The 26,508-nt window shown below is 34.6% G+C and overlaps 4 protein-coding genes across 5 annotated transcripts in view; 2 read left to right on the top strand and 2 right to left on the bottom strand.

Annotated features, from left to right (window-relative positions):
* Window positions 1-3,091: 3,091 nt before the first annotated feature.
* On the bottom strand, window positions 3,092-8,260 carry LOC131671830 (uncharacterized). Its single transcript, XM_058948575.1, has 11 exons — window positions 8,005-8,260; window positions 7,556-7,831; window positions 7,229-7,324; window positions 7,047-7,160; window positions 6,521-6,715; window positions 6,153-6,365; window positions 4,190-4,402; window positions 3,909-4,105; window positions 3,656-3,818; window positions 3,450-3,579; window positions 3,092-3,377 (listed from the first exon to the last, which is right to left on the bottom strand). Exons 1-11 carry the CDS (start codon window positions 8,258-8,260, stop codon window positions 3,320-3,322), a joined length of 1,911 nt encoding a protein of 636 aa, XP_058804558.1. The 3' UTR covers window positions 3,092-3,319.
* A 3,870-nt stretch (window positions 8,261-12,130) lies between these two features.
* On the top strand, window positions 12,131-13,186 carry LOC131671829 (uncharacterized). The gene is made up of 4 exons (XM_058948574.1): window positions 12,131-12,302; window positions 12,393-12,555; window positions 12,632-12,761; window positions 12,834-13,186. Exons 1-4 carry the CDS (start codon window positions 12,168-12,170, stop codon window positions 12,889-12,891), a joined length of 486 nt encoding a protein of 161 aa, XP_058804557.1. The 5' UTR covers window positions 12,131-12,167; the 3' UTR covers window positions 12,892-13,186.
* An 8,263-nt stretch (window positions 13,187-21,449) lies between these two features.
* Window positions 21,450-24,108, bottom strand: LOC131671823 (protein fem-1 homolog C-like). 2 transcript variants are annotated; one of them, XM_058948566.1, is made up of 3 exons: window positions 23,914-24,108; window positions 23,716-23,828; window positions 21,450-23,366 (listed from the first exon to the last, which is right to left on the bottom strand). In XM_058948566.1, the coding sequence occupies exon 3, from the start codon at window positions 23,348-23,350 to the stop codon at window positions 21,707-21,709; it is 1,644 nt and encodes a 547-aa protein (XP_058804549.1). In that variant the 5' UTR covers window positions 23,351-23,366; window positions 23,716-23,828; window positions 23,914-24,108; the 3' UTR covers window positions 21,450-21,706. The 2 variants fall into 2 exon arrangements, with proteins under 2 accessions (XP_058804549.1, XP_058804548.1); XM_058948565.1 differs by having other exon boundaries at window positions 21,450-23,363.
* A 491-nt stretch (window positions 24,109-24,599) lies between these two features.
* LOC131671832 (paired box protein Pax-6-like) overlaps window positions 24,600-26,508 on the top strand; it is a 114,406-nt gene continuing 112,497 nt past the window's right edge. Inside the window, exon 1 of the mRNA XM_058948579.1 lies at window positions 24,600-24,750. The gene's annotated coding sequence lies outside the window, so the exon portion shown is untranslated. The remainder of the gene's footprint in view (window positions 24,751-26,508) is intronic.

Genomic DNA, 26,508 nt, shown 5'->3' with positions numbered 1-26,508 from the left:
CTCTCCATGGGCAACAATTAATAAAGAGAAGAGGTTTTGCCTGTTAGAGTTTAGAGATTAAGATGATAGTGCGGAACTCACTCGCAGAGGTAATGATGACGCCACTAGAGAACTTCTTACTTCATCTGAGCGCATTATTTTAAATGTGTATTGTTTATGTTACTTTATTACATTTCGATATTTAATATTAGGCTGATCGAAATAATTATAAATAATTATAAAATAAAATTATAAGTAATTCTCAAGATTTTGTTTTAAAAATGTTTATAAATTTTTATTTTTTATTTTACATGGAACCTTTAGAAAATAAATTAGAATCATTTATATTTTTAAAATATTTTACAAGTATTTACTATATTTATGTATATGAAAAATAGGGTCTATATCCACTTATATCTTAATTTAATTATAATTTATAAACATTTTTTACGTCGCATTAATAAAATACACAAAACTAAAAACAGCACAAGAACGTTAAATGAGAATACCATATAGGTGAATGATTACGACTTTTAAATATAAACATTTTAGAAATGATTTACAGGTTTTCGCCTTTTCCTTAATAATTGCGTTTAATATTTTTGTACAAGAAAACGGTAATAAATTCCATTGCTTTATATGTTCATAAGCTACATTCATTTACAGCTTGTAATAAAAAGCATTCATACGCATAATTAACTTCGTACCTTCGTTGTCTTAAATCAATATTAACATTATCAAAATAAGCATTCAAACATAGTGACTGGCTGATTGTTTCATCCAATACTTTTTTTCTTGCAGTACTTTGTAAAGTTACGCATAGTTTTTTCAGATTTTCGAACATTTTTTTCATATTCATACACTGAAAATAAAACATTACGAATTAAAACCATATTATCAAGGAAATTCAAAATAAAAAAATGAAACTTATTTACCTTTTTGCCATAGTATTCACAGGACTTGGTTATTTGATATAGTATTTAGAATAATTCACGATTTTTACGGACGTCAGGTCTGATTTTCGGTAAATTGATACATTTTGTCTTTATATTTTTTTTTCGTTGATTTGACAATTAAACACCGATCACATGGCATTTTTCTCTTGTACATTTCTTTTTCAGTTAGTATGATTGAACAGTTTTCTTACCGTCTGAAAAATCATTTCAAAATTTTAATTTAAAATCCATCAAAATATATTTTAAAAATAAACTTTTTACGTTTTGTTTACTGTATTGGCTTCGCAAAATCTCATATTATACATTATCATTAACAATTTAAAAATATCGCCAATAAATGTAACAATGCAGTCTAATTTTTTGATTTCATATCTATCTAATGTAAATACTTATGGATTTACATTTTATAAATAAAACCAATTCTTTTGGAAACAGTTAATTAATAAAAATCAGTTAATCAATAAATAACTTAAATCAGTTAATTAATAAAAATAATGGAACTTACTCGTTTTCTGCAAGATTGTTGTATTTAATTATCCTGTGAATCTGATAAATTATTAATCTAACTCAATGTTTGTAAAACTTTTTTTGTAAGACTATTGCATTATTAACGAGAATGGTTTTTTGTAAGATCTTTTCTTGTGAGTCTGTTACATTAATTAAAGGAATCAATGTCTGTGAGTTTATTTTATTGGAAATCTTGAAAAAGATAAAACTATTTTAACAGTAAAAATTTTCTTTTACCTCATTATTAGAAGTACATTGCTTTTGACTTTGTTTTAATGTTGCTCCATTTTTTACTAAAGTACGCAACTATAAGATTAATCAATTTTTAATTTACAATACTTTTATTTTAAGAATTTATTTTAAACAATAATTGAAAAGTTTGTCTTACTTTTTCTTCCATTATGCGTTGTACTTAATAAATAAATTTTTTGTTGTATGGTCATCTATAATTTTTATTATTTAAAAACTTGAATCACATAAATATTGAATAATACATCTTACCCTCTCCCCTTAATTATATTGTTTGTGACTATTTTCATCTTCATTATTTTTCCTTTTCATCGTAAATACCAGTTGCAACTATTTTAAAAACTTGTCTATTTACTCAAGCAGCAAGAATTGTTTCCAAAATGTTTCTGCAACATACTTTTTGCAACATTGCACCTTTTCCCGCAACAAAAAAAAATGTTGCAGAAACGTTGCCACAACGTGCAAAATGTCCGCTTTTGTTTGAGAAAAAATGTTGACAAAACGTTGTATCAAATAATTCGTCATGCGTTTTCAAAACATTGACACAACTCATTTTTAAGAACCATTTGACAACCATTGCACAATGTTTTTGCAACATTACAGAAAATTCACATCGGCAAATCAAATTGTTGCTGAAACGTTGGCACAACTTTTTCTCAACGAATAAACGAAACGTTGTCGCGACGAGGATATAACAAGCTTACACAATTTTTTCAGAAACATTGTGAAAACGTGTCTCTGATGTTTCCTCTCTGACAGGCTGTCGTGCGAAATGTTGCTGTAATATTTTTCAAAGGTTGCAGTGATCAATCGTAAACTCTGTCGTAACAATTAACGAAGAGTAATATTTTAATTTGTAACATTTTGGTAACGTTATGGAAACGTCTCTACAACGTTTCAATGTATTGGACTGGGATGCAAAACATTCTTGCAACATTTTTTAATGGTTTCTGCAACCAATGAAAAACGTTGCAGAAACAGTTGCTAGAAAATGAGGGAAAAACCAACAATCCACATATATATATATATATATATATATATATATATATATATATATATATATATATATATATATATATATACATATATATATATATAACAGAGGTAGCTTAATGTGTTCATGATCAAAACTTCTTTTATTTTCTATCCATTCAAAATCTTATACAATAGGAGTATCAAAATTTTACCGTACCATAATAACCTACTTATCACGTACATTATATGCGCATATAATAATAATTTTGAATTTCGCAATTACTCAAGCAATGTACAAACATCTAATTAGTAATTATTCAATACATAAATAATGTTATAATTCAATCAATTTCCTCACGAAATATTAAGACTAAAAAAAATGTACGTAACTATTTAAAAATTAAAATTAAATATTTTACTTCAACTATAATTAAAACATCATAATCGAAACTAATCTATTCCATTGCTAAAATAATAAATAGATTTTTTGGCACCTTACGCATCAAATTATATACGCATAGTTATAGGTAACTTTTCATAAGTAACTTAATTTTCTTATATTATTAATGAAACAAAACGCATTTGTACGTTTAATATGATAGTTAAAATTATTGGAATATTGTCAGGATAAATATTACTTTCATTCAACAAATCTATTTTTCCAAATCTTCATCATTATCAATGAAATCTTCAATAGTTTTCTTCTTCTTTCTAAAATTAATATATTATGGGAATAAACAAAAGTTTATTATTTACGTTAAAAACTGTTTAGTGCTTTTATACCTTTCACTCTTTTTTTTCTTGCGATTCATACGAAAAGGTGCTTGTCTCAACCACGTGCCGCAACTGTTTTCTGCCATTGCGAATGTGAACTTCTGCTCTGGATGATCTTTAAATCTTTGAACTGCATTATCTTTAAAAACCATTCTAATTAGTTAATAATAATAGCAAATAATTTGTAGGTATCTATTCAGTGAACAAATACATGCCTTTTATAATAGTCCAAATATCAGTTTTAGAAAAAGCAGCCTTTTTGACGCTATTCCCGACAAAACAAAAATTAGAAGCTATCTTGTCTGTTACTGCTTGTTCGAGCATTCTTACACAAAATTTATGTCCAGTTGATTCTCCTTGGTCGTAAAAAAAATCTTTCTAAAAAATACGATAAGAACTTTTATTTATTTAAAAATAAAGGTTCATCTCAACACTATACTAAGATAAAAATCAAGATAAAAATCTCACGACTGCACATCTGTAGGTTTCATTCTGTCCCAACAAATCTTCATTTTTCTTGAAGTCTCTCATGGTGTTTATCGGAAAATGATCTCTAAGACCATTGAACTGGTAACCGGAGGATGAAGGCGTTGTTTCTATCATTTGTTGTAATTTTATTCCATTAATAAATTTATTCTGTACGTTGAAAAGTTCTTTGAATCCAACTGTAAATATATACATTTGATGATAATGATTCATCACATATCATACCAAATTAATTATTATGCGAAATATATATAAAAACTCACGTAAAGTGCATGCCAACATATCACGATCATTCATCTTATTCAAATCACTATCTGTTAACTCACTTAGCTTTTTTCTGGATAAAACGGATTCTTTGACAAATTCCTCATCCTCAATTGAAATATCATTAATTGAAATATCACTTTTTACTGGAATCTGCTTTTTCATCTGTTTTTGCATTTGGTAGATGTATTCCCATCCAGCAGCATACGTCTCTGGAAACATGTTAGAAGATTGTATATTTTTGTTTGCATAAAAAATGTTAACTTATATTTCGAATCTGTACATGAATCTTAAAACTGCGAGAATTATTCATGATAGCAGTATTCTAATCATTGTTCTAATACATTTCTTATCATGACGAACTAACAAATCACAGTTAGTGTCTTCTACATTTGTTTATTTTGAAGGAAAGCTCAAAACTATTGTATTGAAGCTATTCTCACAGCCAAAATAGTTTTGATCTTACCTTTGATATAATTAAATGTAAACAAACAGCTGTGATAACGTGATAAATTTAGCGACAAGTATTTCTATTGGTCCAAATCACGCTCCAAATCTAGTGACAAGTCATTACGTTATTTACATGTGTGCATATACGCTTCGCATATTCATGAAGACATGAAATTGAACATTCATTGAAATATCAAAAGTTAGAAGGCGGAGCAAATTGGAGCAAATTACATACATTCAGTCGGCTAGTTTGGAATTGTAGAAAAAATTATTGTTTAAGTGAAGTCGTGTAGTTTCATTTTCTTTGATTGATTTACTGTAGTGTAGTACACAAGTGATCCAGGCATGGTGTAAACAAAAACTATTGCAGCAGCTTATTCAGTTGAATGTTTTTAGAAGTGAAATTATTTATTTAAATATATAGAATTGTGGTACTTTGTATTATAATTTTTTAGGTTCAAAATAGACAAACTGGGATATTAAGCTGCTTTATCAATTATTTTTACTATCAATTTACAAATAAATGACTTGATCCAATTAAGCGTATGATGTGAGTACTTTTGATTAATTTTAATTGTAAACTGTGCTTGATTGTGTTTTTGAAAATTTGGTTTATAATAATTTTGAAAATGTTGTAGATTATGCGTTTGTTGTCAAGTAGTTGTTTTAGTCATTCATTTTTAAAATACCGTTCAATTCATAGCTTAGCTGTAAGCATTTTTTGTGCCGTACATACAGTATTAGTCTAGATTGGTTTACATTTCATATTCAAGACCTGTTTTCTAAATTAGAAAGCCATCAGATAAATTATAATTGAAATCTACCTAAAACATGAAAATAAAAAGTATATTTTTAATGTTAACATATTGTACGCTGTCTTGGTATACTATGTATTGTTTGTTATAAACATACAAATGATTTTATTAAAATGAAGTGTTTGTAATAAAAAAAAAATTAAATAACAATATGAAAACCGACTTTATGGTAGTCATGTCAAATTAGAAAATTTTGCAAATTTTTCTACAGTTGAATAAATACTATGGTTTTTATTGTTTTCAATTATTTGTATTGACTGGACCTTCTATTATCTTCTATCACTTGCTTTGTTACGTGAAATTGAGAATTTTGCTCTCAAAAATGCTATGAGCTATCAATCACAACATGATGAATCCCAAAAATGAATCATATTATTGCGTTTATGGCATTGTTTTAATCATAACATCCAAATATAAAAAACTTTATAAGAATGATAATACAAAGAAAAAAAAATTTATATTTACTTCTAATTTTTACAGTTTGGAGCAATTTTCGTTCTTGCCTTAATTTTAAACTCAAACAAAAAAAGAGTTTTTATAAGTCACTTGTAGAAAGTTACAAAGACTTCTTATTTGATAAAAAAATATAAATATCTTAGATTTATAACGAAAATGATATCAATGTTTATTGTAAGAAAATTAGTTAAAAAAATTACTGTGATTAAAAAAATTAGATTTATTTATTTTGTGGTATAACCTGTAGTCCCAACATGTTCTTCGATCATTTTTGTTCTCCAGTTGTTTTCTGGCTGCTTTCGAAGCATAATATACTTTTCAGCTAATTGTTTAGCTGAACAATTAGTATCTGGCCATCGGATATGATGATTATCAGTGGTTACCCATGATGACGGAACAACAATGAATCTATCCGATTTGAGTAATTTTACGATATACCATAGTGACTTATCGCCTGAAATAAAATGAAACAAAAATTAGCATTTATATGCGTAAGCAAAGTATTATTAATAGTTCAACAATTATGTATTTAGTTTGCACTAATGCTGTTTCGAAAAATTATATTTATGGAAGTGGTTATAAAAACTTATTAAATTCAACTTAACTTACTTCCTCTTTCCGTGTTTACATCTTTTCTACTCATCTTAACATCTATTAGCTCATTGTCCGTCTTCAAATCTAGTTCATTTATGTCGTCATGTTCCAAAGACGAATCGTTAATCCTTTCTACTTTAATAAACTTTTCAGTAGAATCGAATAATTTAGGAACTTCGCAGGATGATCCACAATCACTTGAATTTTTCGCTGAAAAATCGAATTATTATTTTAATGTTTTCTTCGACTTTCCAAAAAAAAAAAAATAAGTAAAAAGGAAATTATATAGGTTGAAGCATTTTTTAGAAATTATATTCATACACAACAGCATTAATATTCAAAATAAGCATATTACAATTATTTAAGTTATAAATAAAAAATTGTGTAAAACTACTTTTTTATCGTCGTTCCAATAATTAGTGAAGTGTAATATCCCATTTCTTTGAAATAGAAATTCTACGAGTTCAATTATTGATAATTGCATTAAGCTTTTTCATGACGATTATGTAACTTTTTATAAAAATTTTTTTTTCAAATTTACCTGGTACTTCTTCGTTTAGATCATCCTCTTTATTATGGACATGCTCCAACAATTTGTCATGACCACGCAATTGGTTAATTTCATTGCATTCCTTCTTGAGATCTGTTGTGGGATCTGTAATAACATAAATCATTTAGATATCGTTTGTTAAATTATAATTCAAAATAACGTTCATAATTTACTTAGACAGTTTTCTTCCATTTGCGTTCTTGCAATCTCTTTTGTAGAAGATGTATGAATGCCAACAGACTTATGTTGAAATCCTGCAGCATCTCTATCTATATAAAATCAAATAAACGTAATATTATAGTTTTAGTTGTTTTAGAATTGAAATATGTAGAACTTTTTACATTTTTTCTAACTTGTAAATACAAAAAATTATTATAAATTGAATGCAGTTTTATGTGTATTTCATTTAATAAAAATTTTTTTATTATAATTTTTTTATTGAGTTGAAAAAATAGTTTCAATTATTGAACTTAGTTAATGAATAAACAGTAAAAACTCACTTTTAGTAAAAATGCTTTCTTCTGGAGGTGTCAGATCTAAGTTCATCGCTTCGTCATCAAGTAAGTCTTTGGAATGATCTTCCTCGTAACTTGAAGACTCATCGTTGTCGTAATCACCATCACTGTCGTATTTATAGTCTTTGTCTCGTTTACGTTTACGACATCTAGGTTGTGCTTCCTTCATTTGTTTTTGCCGTTCATATTCGGCATCGATGTCAGTACAACTATCATCAGATGATGCAATTTTTTCTTTTGCTTTTGCCTCCAGCAGGCTACCTATGTGAACAAAAACAAAAAGAAAATTGTGTGTGTGGAAATTTCGATGTAAAAGTTAATTTCTTTGAAAATTTATTATTAGTTAAACTTCACAATCTTCACAATTTATTTATCGTATATATTACTCAGAACAAAATTCAAAAAAAATAAAAAAATGACGCTCGCTCTCATACTTGCACTTCCAAGAATGTCAACTTCAAATATTGGCCAATTCGCTTTTTTGTTTCTTTTATTTGCTACCATGTCAATGATGCTATATTGATTTACATCTGTAGGCCAAGCACTTGCATCGACTTCTTGTTGTCCATTGTTGTTGGTTATAATAACTTTTTCCAACCATGATTCTGGCACAGTTGTTATGTCGCTATTATAAATAAATTTAACAATTTTGGATTGTATGCTATCTTTCTTTTTTTTTTGTCTTTCCATGGTCACTATAAACACCCACTTTTATATATTTAAAAGTTATATCGCTCTTTATTGGACTTTTTCATTAAAGCAGGGTAAAAAGTCACGCAGCTTGCGACTAACTACTGCAGTCGTGATTGTCGGCAAATGAAGCTTCTCTGTTGATCTTTTTCTTTGACCGGTAGCAACCGACAACGAGCCCATCCACATGCAATCAAGACTGATCGGATAAGAAGCTGAAGCTGTCATAAGTGCTGCCTACTAGCGTGAAGGTACGCTGTTGCCAAATCTATAATAACGTGTGGTGTCAAATAAGCAGAGCTCGGACAGACCAGAACTGACAGGATTTGTATTGTTTACCTATCAGTACTCAATCACGTGATCAACAGAAAAAAGGTCTCTTTGCTAATTTTAGTTTGAAATTCAAGTTAGTGCGAAAAATAAATTCAGTTAAGTGTTTATATATGATATTGTATGCATGTTGCGTGTATACCTGAGTGTGCATTGGACCGTTCTATGCGCGAGTAATGTAGAAAGTCCAGAGAGTGTAGTGGATTGTAAATTGCTTGATTCTCATCAACCCACATCTTACAACGATTCCAACACAAAGTACATAAGGTACGATTTCGATGTCAAAGCTAAAAAAAAGAAGCAAGAGTTTAATTTTCTCGTTTCATGCAGTTTTTTTCTCTTTTCTACAAGGTAAAGTTTTATTAATATATATGTTAAATAAATCAAGCAGTGGATTTATAGAGTCGTAAAAATAATCGTCGAATCTTGTGTGTAACTTCAAAAAATTTGTTTTAAATATTCACCATTTTTTTCTTTTCTTCAACTACAATTAATGCATAACTTGCAAAATATGATATCTACATTGATTTTTGATAGCTACTTAATAGATTTAATTCATCAGCTTTACTGTTACGTTGTTCAAAATTGTTATATAAAATTTTTATGTAGAATATGTTCGTAACAAATGCATTAAAATATAATTTGTAATATACGCATTCTGAAGGTTTTTTCAGAAATAAGTTTTCAAAAATTATTACAACTCAATCTTGTACTGTAAAATTCAGCTGGCGGACATAATAACTCAAACTTGTACTGCAAAACTGAGCTGATAAACAAATTTTAGAGAAGGCATAATATTGGAATTTTTAAATTATCATGAAGTCTTTCTAAAAATATTAAGCTATGTATATTTGATACAATTCCATTTATTTTTTACATTGTTGCTTGTATGAAGGTGACTTCTAAAATTGCACAAATATGTTCAGGTAGTAATAGTAACAGATCTTTTTCCAGTTAATAAAAGAAGTTAACTGGCGGTAATAAGTTTTCTTTTACATTAGAATTCAAGTTTTTACAAAGTTATTAACTCTACATATTTTACTGTTTTCAAAACTTTTACTATTGCATTTTCAGTAGATGGGTTATAAAAAAATGTTCTTGCTTTCAGATGTCAAAATTACGCCAACAAGGTTTTTACACGAAACGTCATGAAAGGCGTATTTTATTAAAAAAAAAAGATGGTTCTTTAGAAAACATTAGACAGTCGATGAAAAATTACTTTGAAAGCCAAAAAGCTACAATAAGTACAGATGAAACTCATGCATTATTTGATGGAAATGGGTTACAAAATGCGCTGCCATATAATAACGAGGGAATTATCGACGATATTTCAATTAACGCATCAATTGATAAAACCAATCAAGTTAATTCTGACATCGTTAAAGAGATTACTAAAGTCTGTGAATGGGACAACATAGATGAAGATACAGTACTTGAAGATCCCGAATTCGAATACCGATATAGTGATTACGAGGACTCTGACTCCGATTTAGATTGTTCTCTGGATCTTAAATTTACAAGTACGTCAAATATTGTTAGTCCTATACCTCTTGAATCTAGGCAAAGCGATATTGAAATTGTATCAGAACAACTAAAAGTCTTACTTCCTAGTTGGGCCGCAGATAATCTTATTACTCAAACAGCATTTACCGATTTCTTGCACCGATTGCGATACGACACTCCTCTATTGAAATTGCCACTAGATTCAAGGACGCTTATGAAAACTCCTCAGCATACAGAGATACATAAAATAAATGGAGGAGATTACTGTCATTTCGGTTTACATTCGTGTTTAGAAAAAATCATCATAGATCGCAGATTAAGAAAGATAAAAAGTACTAACATCGGGTTATTAATCAATATCGACGGCGCTCCTATGGGTAACAGTACTGCTAAAACGTTATGGCCAATATTATGTTCAGATGTACTTGAAAAAAATGTATATATTATTGGCATATTTAACGGACGTTGCAAGCCAGAAGATCCAGATGAATTTTTAAAGTTTTTCGTAGTAGAAGCAAAAAACTACATTGATAATGGTACCACTGTCACAAATATTCATTACAATGTAACGATAGACGGTGTAATATGCGATGCGCCTGCTAAGGCTTACATACTAGGCATAAAGTGTCATAGTGGCTTCTGTAGTTGCACCAAGTGTGAAATTTTCGGTGAAAGCAATAAATGCGTTTGTTTTCCTGGAGGTATATCAACCTTACGTACTGATGAGAAATTCAACGCGTTCGCTTACTGGAATGAAGATAAAAGAAAATCATTTCAAAAAAGGAGAACCATATTAAGACAGATTCCGAAGTTACGTCTGATAACGCAAATTCCACTAGATCCAATGCATCTAATCTATTTAGGCGTTTGTCGCAAATTATTTTTAATCTTGTTATTTGCTCCTATTATTAACAAATTGCCGTCGGTCGTTATAAAACGTATTTCAGATGCCATGGTCAAATTAGCAGATCATATTCCATACGAATTTGCTCGCAAATCAAGAAGTTTATCAGACATCAAGTTTTTCAAAGCAACAGAATGGAGACAAATTCTACTTTACACAGGTGTCATTTTTTTAAAAGACTACGTAAATGAAGATGTCTACAATAATTTTTTAACTTTACATATGGGTACAACTATCTTCAGTAATCCCCGAATGTGTAAGAAAAGTGATTGGATTAATTACGCTGAAAAACTGATGATTAGCTTTGTTCAAAAATTTCAAAAATTGTATGGCCGCCGTTATGTTTCTCACAACGTACATAGTCTTTTGCACATAGCTGACGATGTTAGGAAGTATGGAGAATTAAATAATTTTTCAGCTTTCAGATTCGAGAACTGCATTGGACGCATAAAAGGAATGCTTCGAAGTGGGAATCAGCCGCTTCAGCAACTAATGCGCAGATGTACAGAACTTGAAAATGTCAAGAATAAATCGACAAGCTGTAATGATGAAAAATTTACCAACCTTTAAGCAGTTGCATTATAGTGGCCCGATAATAAATGAATTTACAAATGCTTTGCAGTATAAAGTTGGACAATTTAGTTCATTCAAAATAAACTGTGATTACGACAAAAATAGTTACGTCTATATCGATCAACAGCACGTAGTAAAAGTTCTGAACTTCATTGTCTACAATATTGAAACCTACTTAATTGGACAAAAATTAGATATAATTTCTCCGTTCTACACATATCATTGTTCCTCTAGTAAGTTTGGTATCAATATAATCAAAGATAATAAAAATAATCCAGTGACATTTTGGAAGATTAATCAGATTACTGCAAAAGCATTCATATTGCCTTACAAAAATAAGAGAGTGGTTTTTCCAATACTTCATACGGTACATGATAATATTTCTGACAACTAAAGAGCATTAGAAGTATAAAAGGATTATATTAAAACTAAGTAATTAAGTGTAGCAATATATTAGAACAAGAATGAAATGATAAATATTGTTAAGTAGAACAATAATTTTTGTATTACACAATTAGTAAGTTAGTCGCAAGAACTTTTCCACAGAATAGATACAGAACATAGAATAGACTTATTAATGGAATAAAATTACAACAAATGGTAGAAACAACGCCTTCATCCTCCGGTTACCAGTTCAATGGTCTTAGAGATCATTTTCCGATAAACACCATGAGAGACTTCAAGAAAAATGAAGATTTGTTGGGACAGAATGAAACCTACAGATGTGCAGTCGTGAGATTTTTATCTTGATTTTTATCTTAGTATAGTGTTGAGATGAACCTTTATTTTTAAATAAATAAAAGTTCTTATCGTATTTTTTAGAAAGATTTTTTTTACGACCAAGGAGAATCAACTGGACATAAATTTTGTGTAAGAATGCTCGAACAAGCAGTAACAGACAAGATAGCTTCTAATTTTTGTTTTGTCGGGAATAGCGTCAAAAAGGCTGCTTTTTCTAAAACTGATATTTGGACTATTATAAAAGGCATGTATTTGTTCACTGAATAGATACCTACAAATTATTTGCTATTATTATTAACTAATTAGAATGGTTTTTAAAGATAATGCAGTTCAAAGATTTAAAGATCATCCAGAGCAGAAGTTCACATTCGCAATGGCAGAAAACAGTTGCGGCACGTGGTTGAGACAAGCACCTTTTCGTATGAATCGCAAGAAAAAAAAGAGTGAAAGGTATAAAAGCACTAAACAGTTTTTAACGTAAATAATAAACTTTTGTTTATTCCCATAATATATTAATTTTAGAAAGAAGAAGAAAACTATTGAAGATTTCATTGATAATGATGAAGATTTGGAAAAATAGATTTGTTGAATGAAAGTAATATTTATCCTGACAATATTCCAATAATTTTAACTATCATATTAAACGTACAAATGCGTTTTGTTTCATTAATAATATAAGAAAATTAAGTTACTTATGAAAAGTTACCTATAACTATGCGTATATAATTTGATGCGTAAGGTGCCAAAAAATCTATTTATTATTTTAGCAATGAAATAGATTAGTTTCGATTATGATGTTTTAATTATAGTTGAAGTAAAATATTTAATTTTAATTTTTAAATAGTTACGTACATTTTTTTTAGTCTTAATATTTCGTGAGGAAATTGATTGAATTATAACATTATTTATGTATTGAATAATTACTAATTAGATGTTTGTACATTGCTTGAGTAATTGCGAAATTCAAAATTATTATTATATGCGCATATAATGTACGTGATAAGTAGGTTATTATGGTACGGTAAAATTTTGATACTCCTATTGTATAAGATTTTGAATGGATAGAAAATAAAAGAAGTTTTGATCATGAACACATTAAGCTACCTCTGTTATATATATATATATGTATATATATATATATATATATATATATATATATATATGTGGATTGTTGGTTTTTCCCTCATTTTCTAGCAACTGTTTCTGCAACGTTTTTCATTGGTTGCAGAAACCATTAAAAAATGTTGCAAGAATGTTTTGCATCCCAGTCCAATACATTGAAACGTTGTAGAGACGTTTCCATAACGTTACCAAAATGTTACAAATTAAAATATTACTCTTCGTTAATTGTTACGACAGAGTTTACGATTGATCACTGCAACCTTTGAAAAATATTACAGCAACATTTCGCACGACAGCCTGTCAGAGAGGAAACATCAGAGACACGTTTTCACAATGTTTCTGAAAAAATTGTGTAAGCTTGTTATATCCTCGTCGCGACAACGTTTCGTTTATTCGTTGAGAAAAAGTTGTGCCAACGTTTCAGCAACAATTTGATTTGCCGATGTGAATTTTCTGTAATGTTGCAAAAACATTGTGCAATGGTTGTCAAATGGTTCTTAAAAATGAGTTGTGTCAATGTTTTGAAAACGCATGACGAATTATTTGATACAACGTTTTGTCAACATTTTTTCTCAAACAAAAGCGGACATTTTGCACGTTGTGGCAACGTTTCTGCAACATTTTTTTTTGTTGCGGGAAAAGGTGCAATGTTGCAAAAAGTATGTTGCAGAAACATTTTGGAAACAATTCTTGCTGCTTGGGTAATTTAATTATTTGGACATGTATCAATATATACCACTTTAGCAAAACTTCGTAACATTAAAAAACATAGCTGTCGAGGTGGTCAGGTCACGATTGTTAAGGAATATTCCTGTGATGTTCTTGGGCCGTATGTGATTGTGATTTTGTATCTCCCAGAACATTCGTACAGTTCATCATCTACATCTGTGTACATACTCTGTGTTAAGTTAAGAAGACGGACCATTGAGACTGTATCTTTTCATGAGATGGGCGTACTTTGCGCCTTCTTAAATCAATGAATACGTATAGGAACTAACTATACTAATGTTCCGGGAGGTGTAAAATCACACGGTACAAGAACATCAGGGTCTGTCTCCATAGGGCCTGCCTGAGTCCGTCCGAGCCGGCCGAGATTTTTTATGGGCACGCCATCTCTATAATTTCGTGTTCATGCGTTTCTCGTATTGGCTGCGTCCGATCGGGCTCGTTTATGTAAACGCAGCCATTCACTATGAAACTCGCCATTGGATACGAAATTATAGAGATGGCGTGCCCATAAAAAATCTCGGCCGGCTCGGACGGACTCAGGCAGGCCCTATGGAGACAGACCCTCACAGGAATATTCCCTATGGTCCTTAGTGGTGCGGAAAGGCTCTTCGAAAAAATTAGTCGAGTATTATTCGTACAGATGGCGGCACTATATTCGAAAATTTCATGAACTTTGTCATTTTTACCTAAATCCGGTTTTTAAAAAAATCAATAATATCTTGTATTTTGACGAATACTAAAAACATGGCTATATATCTAGTGAAAATTATTTTAAATATCATTTTAGAATATATTTTTTAATTATAGTTTATCAATAAATGTTTCAGTGTGAAATTAAACGATGATAGGAGAAAATATTTTCTGAGCTTCTAATTCGTAACGCTTGTGAAAGTTCATGCTTGACGGAAAATTAAATTGCGATAAACGAACGAAGTTTAATAATGTTTTATATGCATTTAAGGAATTCTAATCACAATACTAATTTTGTTCTAAGTTTGCACTGATACATTTGCATCTGCTGAGGTATAAATTAAAAATAACATACGCAAATGTATACGCAAAGATTTTCTGTACATATGAAGAGATCGACCGTCAGACGTGTACCGTGGTGAAAATCATAATCAAATAATATATTTTTATATTAATAATGATAATATAGTAGATTTATATTTGTTACCATTGCTCGCATTTTGTACAGTAACAGGTACACCCAGATGTTAAACGAACAATTGTTTTTTTACCTTGATAATCTCGCTACAGTCCCATTGCTCAAAATTTGATGTCTTAGGCAAAAAGCTTCTGAACGGCTACTAATCAATTTCTAGTCTAATAACATTGAAATAACAAATAAAATTCGTTTTCTTTTTCCAGGCATATTTCAAAAGAAACTATAAACTATATATATATAGAGTTTTAACTCTACAATCGCGTTTGTAAATTAACCAGGATGATAGAAAAAGTTAGCAAAGAAACGTGAAAACTTTGTTTTAATCAAGTTTCTATCAAAAAAGTGTTTACTTAGATTATCATGAGTATCTTATGAAATTTCGACAAATTAGTTATCATACGACAGTTAGTAATGAATGTAGGCAATCTCAAGAAGTTTTCATCTTTTTTTAAGCAATTTAATCCGAACAAAGATTATTTTGCTAAGTTGAATGGATGTTCAAGAAGTTAAGTAGATAATCGTGCTACTCTAAGTGATTAAGTTATTATAATTTAGCTTACATCCATTAGTACAACGCAATTTTACTCGTATTGAAACTTGACTTCAGTTTGTAAATCTAAAATTTATTGGAAAATAAGCAATGACAAATACGAGTGAATCTCAAATGTTATTGTTTCTTAAGCATTGACTTGAGCATAAACATTTATTCTCAAGAATTCATCAATCTGCAAACGAGAAAAGAACACAACAACATATGCTCTGATATTTTAATATTTGGAACGCACGCGTAAAGGCACTCATCCCGCCGTACATAATCAATTACCCAGCCAGCGTTTCATTTTAATCATCGAAATTGTCCCGTGATCATTCGGCAGAATCACGTAAAAATCGCTTTCGCAAAAGCGCGCAGAGGCGAGGGGCGCAGAAGAGGGAGCTTAAACGCGCGCGAGGGCTGCGCTAAAATTCAACTCTAGAGATATATGCGCGGATTCGCTGATGCGCGAAAGTCGCCTCCGCGGAGCGCAAGGCTAATTAATAATCAGAAACAGATGCGCAGCAAGGCTGCTCTTGTTATGCGTATGTATATATATTATTATTTGGAGGCTGTCTTTCTCTCCGCGCTGACATTTTGCTAATTAAATGCCATGTTTTTGCCGCACCCCGCGAGCGCCTGCATCACGAACATTTCAGACGACCCGCGGGACTGGATGTACATCGCACCGTTTCATTTTGATTTTACGCTGCATTTGACATCGACGTAGCCCACGCATGAACCTCGGCACTAATCGTTGCAATGCAAGTTGGCGATTCGCAGTGTTCCGGCGCGCGAATTCAGTGAGCTGCAAATTAAAAGCAGAAAAGTGCGTGTCGGTAAGTAATTCGCGTAATTCGCCAGGGCAAGCTTCGGAAAGTCAGCGGTAGAGATGCATTAAAAAGAGAGAGTGGAAAAAAAAGTGTATCTTTATAATCAGGCCGTAATTTGTACGTCGTGCGCCGAGAGCAAGCGAAGCGACGTATAAGCGAAAAGTACTTGCAAGTTCCGTGTGCGCGAGGGGGACGGGCAGGCCCTTTCTTGTTACGCAAACGAGCGATAAACATCGGCTCCAAAGTGGAAAAGTGGAGCGCGAGAAGAAGCTCTCGGCGCGGAAGTCAGGTTGAATTACGAGGCTGCTCTCTTGCATGCACGGGGCGCATAGGACGTCACGACGGAGATAGCGCCCGGCGCGCATGGCGCTCAGCCAGCCGGTGTCGGCCTTAATATCCGCCACTAACATTATTTCATAAAAGTATTACTATAAATCCAAAAGTCCGGTTATTTAACGTCTCACCCTCCGTAGTGGACCTTTAACCAAGAAGGGATCCCGCTCATGATATTCACCTTATATACCCTCCCTTCGCAGCTTTTCTCCAGAACGTCGCGCTGACTTTATATACATGTATATGTAAAGAGTTGGTGCGAGGAACTCGGAATAACTGCATATTTTGGGAGAATGAGATCGCGCAGAGGGACTCGTAGCTACGGAAATTTTAAACTTTATTTACCTCCTCCCCCCACCATCCCTCGTTTCCGACTCTACATTCTTATTTTTTCACCGAGACCACGCGTTAACTTACTCTAACTTATCCTAACACTATCGGGTTTTCAAAGATCGACAGAATTATTGGTCTGGGGCGAACATGCTTTAACAGTTTTCAAGCTTCAACAACTTCGAGAACTCGCGCTTATTTTCCGTAATTTTCACAACACCAATTCTGAGGTATCAGTTTCAGAATCAATTGCTGACAGAAATATCGAAAATTTCGCATTATACAGACAAATATTTTAATGAACGGCTGTCATCGAAACATCCAAAGCCTGGTGTCATTAGGAATACAACTTTTAAAATATATGTTCGTTTCAGTATACTCAATGAAAATTATAATTTTCAAATCAAGCGATAAAAAGTATTTCATATTTATAAAACAAAAGAATTACGCCCGCTTATCGTTGCATTTTGTCAAATAGCTCGAGTAACGTGGAAAAACCCGGAGACGGTCCTGAAATAAAAATCATTCGGTACTCCATTGTTTCATTTGGAAATCGCGTGTATAAAGTAAAAGAGGCGTTGACGTATGTACGTGCGCTCATTACAAGCACACGTGAATATGATCGAAGAGAGGGGCCCATCGGAACTCACTCGGTTAGGTGAAAATTGCTCGTTCGTGCGGCCAGCCCTGTAAATATCACACAGCTCCGTGTGTTGCGGGGGGCCGTCGAGAGCGAAGAAAGGAGGGAGCCGTGTTTTTAATGAGCGAACGAGCGCAGACGAAAAAAAAAATGCGTGCTGCACTTCGGAGGTATTAGGACGGAAAAGCCAGAGCTTCGAGTATTGTTGGACGAGAACGCTCTCTCTCTCTCTCTCTCTCTCTCTCTCTCTCTCTCTCTCTCTCTCTCTCTCTCTCCTCTCTTCTCTCTCTCTCTCTCTTCTCTCTCTCTCTCTCTCTCTCTCTCTCTCTCTCCTCTCTCTCTCTCTCTCTCTCTCTCTCCTCTCTCTCTCTCTCTCTCTCTCTCTCTCTCTCTCTCTCTCTCTCTCTCTCTCTCTCTCTCTCTCTCTCTCTCTCTCTCTCTCTCTCTCTCTCTCTCCTCTCTCTCTCTCTCTCTCTCTCTCTCTCTCTCTGAAGTTGGCTGCCGACAAAAGCTTTTTTTTTTCTTCTCGTCCAAGTGTTTTTGTTGGCTGTGGTCGCTGCGAGGTGTCGGAGGGGTTGACGCGCTTTTTTCAATAATTATGCAAGAATTGTCGCGCACAATCGCGCTCACTCTCCTCCCAAATTGACCGTAAAATTTTTCTTTTTGTTCTTCGTAAATTTCGATTTAGTTCCGAAATTTCAAGCGGCAGTCGGTCGTTCCTCTAGAGATCTCGATCGAATTCAGGCGACTGTCATCTGGCGATTGCCAATGGGAAATTTGGTTGCCGCAAAGTTGTCCGCGATCAAAAGACAATCAGCAACAAAAATCGAAATGACAAATGCAATCGTATTTGATTGCGGCCAAATCTGTCGAGTCCGAGAAAGAGCGCAGGCAAGCCTCAGCATTAAAGGACACGGCCGTTCAATCGCACTGAGCGATAGGGTGGCTTCTCTCTCTCTTTCTCTCTCTCTCTTTGTCTTTCTGTCGCACATTCGCTAATCACGAGACAGTGGCCAGGCGTGTGGCCGCGGGCGCGCGGTCAGTTCTCGTTTTAGCAGGTGCACACGCGTTATTACACCCGCGACCATTATAGCCCCGCGCGCGCAATAATCTCGAGCAGTCAGCGAGGTGTGCGCGCGCGAAAATCACGAGCGAGTGATTTGCGGGTTGCGCGCATGCCGCGGAAACCGAGAGAGAGAGAGAGAGAGATAGAGAGCCGCCTTCGTTCCTGTCCTCCCCTTCCACGCCCGCACCGGCTCGCCTTTGTCTTTTTCTCGTTGTCCGATTACCGAGATAATGCCGCGCTTTTCGCCACGGCAAGCGCACCCATTTTCGCTTTGCTTTCTCTCCTCGTTCGCGCGGCTACGGACGTGCATTATCGAAATAATTAGCGCATCCCCGACGGGGGCGTCCAAGTAATCCGCGATGTTTGCCTTTTGCCTCCAATAATGCTCGCTAAGTAGCACTCGTCAGCGGCCTTCTCTTCACTTCCAGCGGTTGACTCAAGTCCCGTAAATATTGTAGCAACGAATTCCGCGGGGGGTAGCAGGCCTCGCGCGATCGGTCTTTCACGCGTCTGTGCATTCAAAGTGGCCGGCGCAATACGCTGGAAGAATCGATTTGAGCTCAGAGAGTGTGAGTGTAATTCGTTTCTTCTTCGACACGCGTTGCCATACACACATCGCATATACCTATGTACATATGCCGAAACGGCACGCGCAAGCCTCGCATTCACAAAACGTAACATACTCGCAGCTCATTGGGTTTTTTTTTCTTCGAGGCAAAATCGTTGAAACGTCATCAATCTGCTTGACTTATATTGCCGTTTGTTTCGTGAATGGAAAAGTGGGTGTAGTTGTGATACGATTAACTTTGGTAAAAATCTATCTATTCACTTGCAATGTCGATCGAAACATAAAAATGGTAAATGAGAAATGCAAATATCCATCAGACAAAGGGCCGTGAAGCTTTTCCACATATAGAGTTATGCACAGTTCGGAACATCGATAATGTACGGGGCACAGGGGCTTGAAAGAAGAAGGAAAAGCACTTTGTCTAACATTAAAATCGCCATCGAATCACTGAACTTTTGCCGCGGTTACGTCCATTCTTCTACCTCTCTTTCTCGAAGATATTTTACAGCGAAGGACTGACGCCGCCGGACCGTATATAGAATGCTCTTCGCAATACGCTCACGGGATGTCTTACTCGACTCTCGCATTTTTATTTTGCATTTATCTAGAGCGACACTTTCTTTCGGACGATTCGCAGCGTCGCGGCAATGTCGCTGCACTTATTGAATATAATAAATGTAGAAGTTGTAGCGTAATTTGAGGCATTATTAAGCGCCGGCATTGGAATTCGTTGACAATAATCTAGGACTTTGAAAACTCGCAGGGTGAAAAGTGATTTGGAAGCCGCAAGCGAAGAAACAAATTTAGATAAGTTGGGAGCGGGCACAGAACGAGACGTGAGACCGGGCGAATGGAAGGGATAAATTCAGGAGAGAAGATGAGTTGGAGTCGGTCGAGCGACGGAGAAAACCGCGCGCGCGAGCGATGTGTGATGGCTCCTCGGGACCAGTGAATCGAATAATTTCAGAGTGCGATGACTGCGAATCCGCAAGGAATTTTCGCGTGTATAGCGCGTGCGCGCGCGCGCGCCAGCGAGGACTAGGCAGGAGATAAGGACGAAAGCGTGCGCGCCCGCGCAAATGCCATTCTTAGCAGATAACTTACTTCATTACAGAGTTCAGCGGCTTTCAATGGGCGCGATCCCTCCGCATTACCGGATTATTTTTAATGGGATAGGATATATGCCGCACGCCGCTCCGACACCATTCACAAAGTATTGCCGTATTTCTGGAACGGCGGGAAACGCGTTCGAAAGCGGAATCAAATCCTTCGTAAGATATCTCATAATGTACAATTTTGTCATTTTTTAGTAAGTAGGCTTATCTTACACAAATCGCACGATAATTGTTAAATCGCAACTTCGCTACGTCAGTGCTACGTTGTTCCAAGCTTTTAAATATCAGTAAGACTTCCAATTCAATATTGTAATGCAAGTCTACATATTTAATGTTCACTCGTTTTATTAACTTTTAACAGTGTCTACACTAGCTTTTATTAGTAAATATTGAATAAGTCAATTGTAAGGTAATACCGTCATTAACAGATTTAGTACGTTTGTAAAAAAATAATAATTAAACAAATTTAAACTATCAATCAATATGTTCTATTAGTGTATAAAAAATGATATGGAAAACAAAAATGAAGTGTTTTAAATATTTCTTTATAAGCTGTCTTCATTTAATAATATTTACTCATTATAAAATAATAAGTTTTATAAAATCGTTATGGGCAATCAAACCTCAACTTTTTATACGCATTTGGTATACTAGACTTTCACACGTTTTTCTAACTTAAAAACATTTGCGTTTACATTGTGCGTTTACATTGATGGTAGAATAAAACTTCACAATACATGTCGATACATAAAAGATGGAGAAAAAAGCATTAATATTTCTGGAATAATAAGATTGTTCAGTGTAAGACAACGTACGATAAATGTTCACTGCAACAAGTGATGCACATAACAATTCTCCATTTCTCGCGACCAATTTCAGTCACAAATGTAGAAATGTTAACGTTAATGTTAACGACAACATTGTGCAAACTTGAAACATCCATTCGCGTTCGTTTGAGCCTACAATGATGCAATGCATATATTCAAAATATTTTCGTTGGTGAGATCGGAAAATACGAGTTGACAACAATGAAAAGGTAGTGCATAACCTGTCAAGTTTACCCAAAAATCGCAAGCTGACGTTTCCAATAAACGTCTAACGAGACATTGGGTCACGTGCCCTTTAATGACGTCTCCATAGACTTTAAAATTGCACGCAATTTTCATAAAGTTGCTTTTTTCTTTTACGACGTATTCATAGATAGTATAGGGACTTTTTGACATAAGATAAGCTAGCGACTTGTTGCTTTTCAATATTATAGACTCCATGCGTTTACGTTCGGCTTGACAATTCTCCAATAACTCTTGTTCAGGCTGGTGCTCGATCAAAAGTTGGTTTACTATTTCAAGAAAAACACGATCTCCGTATATCCCACCGGTTCTGGTCATAGAATAATTTAGGAGCACCATACTTAAAAAAATTTCTGCCTTTACGTATAGTTCATTTGGGTCGCTTTGCATTAGCTCAAGAAACTTATCTAAAACGTAGTACGCGTGACGTGGAGAGGCATGATTTAAAACACTCGCCATTTGATACAAGAAATAACCCTCATTAAAATTTGGGTTGTGCGCACAGTGACAATAGGAATCCTCGTGTGCGATAAACTTCAAAATCTCAAGCTTAGTTTTCCAACTAAATTCGAAATTGTAGCTTGACAATAGCTCAAGCATAGAAATCAAGTCCTGTATAAAATCTAGATTTGGGTGTGTAAAGTCAGGATAATCAAATTCGATAACATCTAATTCAATGCTGTGCAAATCAGCACCATGATCCAGAAGAACCTTGATCAAAGAAGGTTTGGCAACTGTAATTGCTACTTCCAGGGGAGACAGGTTATCGTCGTTCTTGGCATTCATGTCAATTCTCTCACTGACTCTCAAAACTAGCTGGAGCATTTCCGCATAGTAATCGTAGTATAGGTTGAACAGTTCACAACCATAAAGGTGTAAGTAACTCGCATTCTCGATGATAATATGCAAGATATTATCGCCGTAAGAATTAGTTTCTGTGACATCGACTTCATGTTTAATTAAACATTTTAACTTGTCTCTTATGTTAACGATCGGCAGAAATTCGTTCTTACGTTCCAATGAAATAAATTGATTTAAATCGAAAATAGTCATTAAGGGAGTATTGCCATGACGGTCTTTTGCACTGAGGTCACTGCCATTTTCTATTAAAAATTCCATAACTCTAACGTGGTCATAGATAGAAGGAGAAGCTGCATCGTATAACGCACACGCTATGTGTAAGGGTGTTCTGCCTTCTGCATCTACGGCGTTTATATCTGCTCCATGTTCCAAAAGTAATTTCATAATTCTATAGGGTTCCGTCCTTAGAACCGCAAAGTGCAGCGCAGTAAATCCATCTAGATACTCCAGGTCAATTATAATCTCCGAAGATACCAATTTAACAATCAAATCAAATTTTATATTGTGAGAGTAATGATCATTCACGTTTGCGTAACTCCGAAGATACGTTTCAACTGTACCTTCGTCACCTTGCAGACATGCTTTTTGTAACGAAGAGAGTTCGGGATTGGATGGCCTCTTTTCACCTCTTGCGCCGCTTACAATTATTACATCAGAATTATATATCTTCATTTCTTCAATAATTCTGCTTAAAAATTTGTATGAAATATTAAGTCACTGAATCCGTGCAATTGCACATTTAATAATAATGAACTTTATGGCAAGCCAAATATCCAACAGCCACACTGATTTTAATTAAAATAAAATACATTGTTATTTGAAAAATAAGTACTTTTCGATAGTAAAGAGCACAATCTCAAGGATTGACTCAAATATTATCGTCGAATATTATTGTTTACATTGCAATTGATGTCAAAAGATTCTATATAATGTATTCACTACACTAGACATTTCAGAAATCAGTTATAAAGATATGACTGGTTGCGAGTATAATTTGCCATAGAGTAATCTCACGTAACACACATTAAATGATTTACCTGCATCTATGATCCGGCGGAAGTATTAATTGTAATTAACAATTGCTTTTATATTACGTAAGAATACGAAGCAATACCGATGTAGCTCAAAAAATGCTTGACATTTTCCTTCTCTACAAAACAACCAGAGGCCTCTGAATCGATCGAATCAACGAGTGTTTTCATTTTCTTTTCCCTCGAAACAAGAAGTATACTTACAATGCGAACGCACGAAATCGCTCGCTCGCTCTCGTCCGGCCGAACCGATGCTCAGCTTTTGCAAAAGACACTGGTAATCGTGACAATGCTTGAGGGAAACTCGTGCGTAACAAACGCTGATTTATGTTTCGTTGGCCGTCTAACGAAAGTTCGAGCGCACTGCTTCAAGTATACCGACGATTTTACTTCAGGTAGATTCGAGATTCCTGTGATCAATCGATACTATCGACGTTAATCCAACTTTCAAAACTGCTGACGTATGCCCTCTCTTCTTGCTCATATTCATTGAAAAACACGTAGATAAGCAAAACCAGAAAACATCACGGTTTTCAAAGGCATCAATGAGTATCGATCCCTTGACATTTTTTTTATATTCTTTATGAAATATACATAAATTAACAATACAATATATATCTTATCACATTTTATTTTCTAAAAATTTATTTTCTATTTTGTTTTTCTGTAAAAAATAATTACCTTAACATTTGGTTCGCTCATCGAAATAAACACAATGAACTTTGACAAAATATTTCAGTTTAGTTACATTATGTCTTAATTCACTTGAACTTATAATTAGTCCTCATGGCATACGAGATTCGAATAAAGTAAATAAACACCGTCGAGTCAGTACATTAATATTTAAAGTGAAAAGTAGAGAGAAAGCTAGTAATCGTAATAACGTTGATCTCTGAATGTTATTCATCTACAATTTATCAGTGGCGTTCATATATCCAAAGTAATCATTCTTTTATTACATGATTAAAATTGTGTAGAATACAGATACAATAATTTCTGCAATATAAATGAAGATTGACGACCACTTTAATAAAATAAAAGGTTGGTGAATATTTCAATGTTTTAATAATACAATTTAGCATATCATAATGAATAAACCGTCCAAACCCCATGAGAAGATCTTGGTAAATTTTTATAATCAGCAAAAAAATTATTCATATAGGTATAGCATGCGACAGCCACACAGACACACGCACGAAGCTGTACGTGCCCACGAAGTGTAAACGATTTTTCGGGCTTGTAGTGACGGTTGCTCGCGGCGTCGGAGCCCACAAACCCAAACCGAATGCGAACGGGGCCAGGGGCTCTCTTTATATTTTATTCTTATTTTTTTTTTTGCCCCAGCCTCGTATCTCGGCCATTATGTCGGCTTAGCATTGTGATTGTGTAACCGATGTGCGACGTGACTCCATTATGAAATCGAGTTGTCCCTCTATGCCACTCGAACTGCGCGCGCGTGCAATGTGTCGCCGCCGCCGCCGCCGCCACCGCGCCCAGTAATGACACAGGCGATGATGCCCGACTGAGTGTGATTAGACCGGACAATTCATCCACACAGTCGCTCTTTCTATCTGCGGTTGTTGTCGCCGTTGAGCCATCGACGTCGAGCGCGCGCGTGTCGCTCGAACGACTAGCCTGAATTAATTATAGCCCGGAGACCTGTGATCTGAAAAATTATAATCTTCTTGCCCCGGCGTGTGTTGCTGACTTGTGGGGAAGAAAATAGACGAGGAAAGGAAAAATGTTAATTAGGCCTGGAATTGTGTTTTTCCAGTTTGACGACGCGACGACATAAGATTTCGCGGATAATCGCAGTCATTGCCGATTTCATTCAATGAATTAGAGTTTGGACATTCAGCCGAAACCGAATTGACCGGTGTCAAGGCAAACCCCACTCGTAAAATGCGCTCTGTCCACGGCGAGAAAAAAAAGTCTCCGTTATCTTCGTTTTCGCGGAGCGAACGTTATCGAATGACGAAGAAAGTTTAGAGCGCAAGCAATTAGTCCGAACTATCTTCGCAGCCGAGGAAGAATCCGGAGAAGCTGATACTTCAGAGGGAGGAGGAAGTTTTGTGGAAAATATCTGCAGAAGAGAGAGAGAGAGAGAGAGAGAGAGAGAGAGAGAGAGAGAGAGAGAACACACACAGACGATCGCGTCGGCACGCGCTCAGCACTACTCGCAGCTTGCCAAACGAGTTGAAGCTCGCTCGCGCGTTCTGCGATATGCCCCCCTTCTCCGTCCCCCTCCGACCGCCCGCTTGTACAATTTATTGGTAAACTTTGCGCTTAGCTTGTTAACCAAGCGGTGGCTGCAGCCTATACGTGCGCTGGGATAAGAAATATCGCGCGGAGAGAGAGAGAGAGAGATAGCTAGAAAGAATGCCGTCGCTGCCGGGGGCTTCGTCCTAATAAAAAATAGAAAACACACTTCATAACTATATCTACCTTGAAATTGAACTTTGCCACGGTTAGGCGTGACTGTTTAAATGTTAGAATAACTGCATCTGCATACCATGATATCTGCGTATGCGAAAACTTTTCGCGAAATGGTGGCCGTTATTATTGTTGCTCGTTTTTCGCAGATCGACATTTCAAGAATGAGTGCAGTTGTCTAACGGATAACTTTTTCACGATATTGTTCTCTCGATTTGAACGGCATTCTAAAAAAATATCGGAAAGAATTGTAAGAATTGAAAAAAGATTTTATGACGAGAAAGACAATTAGTTTGGATGCGCAGAATCCAGCGCAGCGTAAGACAAACAAACAAGTGGTGCGATGAAATCTGGACAAAGTTGCAA

This window comes from Phymastichus coffea, unplaced genomic scaffold, assembly GCF_024137745.1.
Source record: "Phymastichus coffea isolate CEN01 unplaced genomic scaffold, Cenicafe_Pcof_1.1 PCOF00136, whole genome shotgun sequence".
NCBI classification, from domain to species: domain Eukaryota; kingdom Metazoa; phylum Arthropoda; class Insecta; order Hymenoptera; family Eulophidae; genus Phymastichus; species Phymastichus coffea.
Note: the sequence above shows the minus strand (reverse complement) of the source record. Positions and strands in the feature narration are given on the sequence as shown.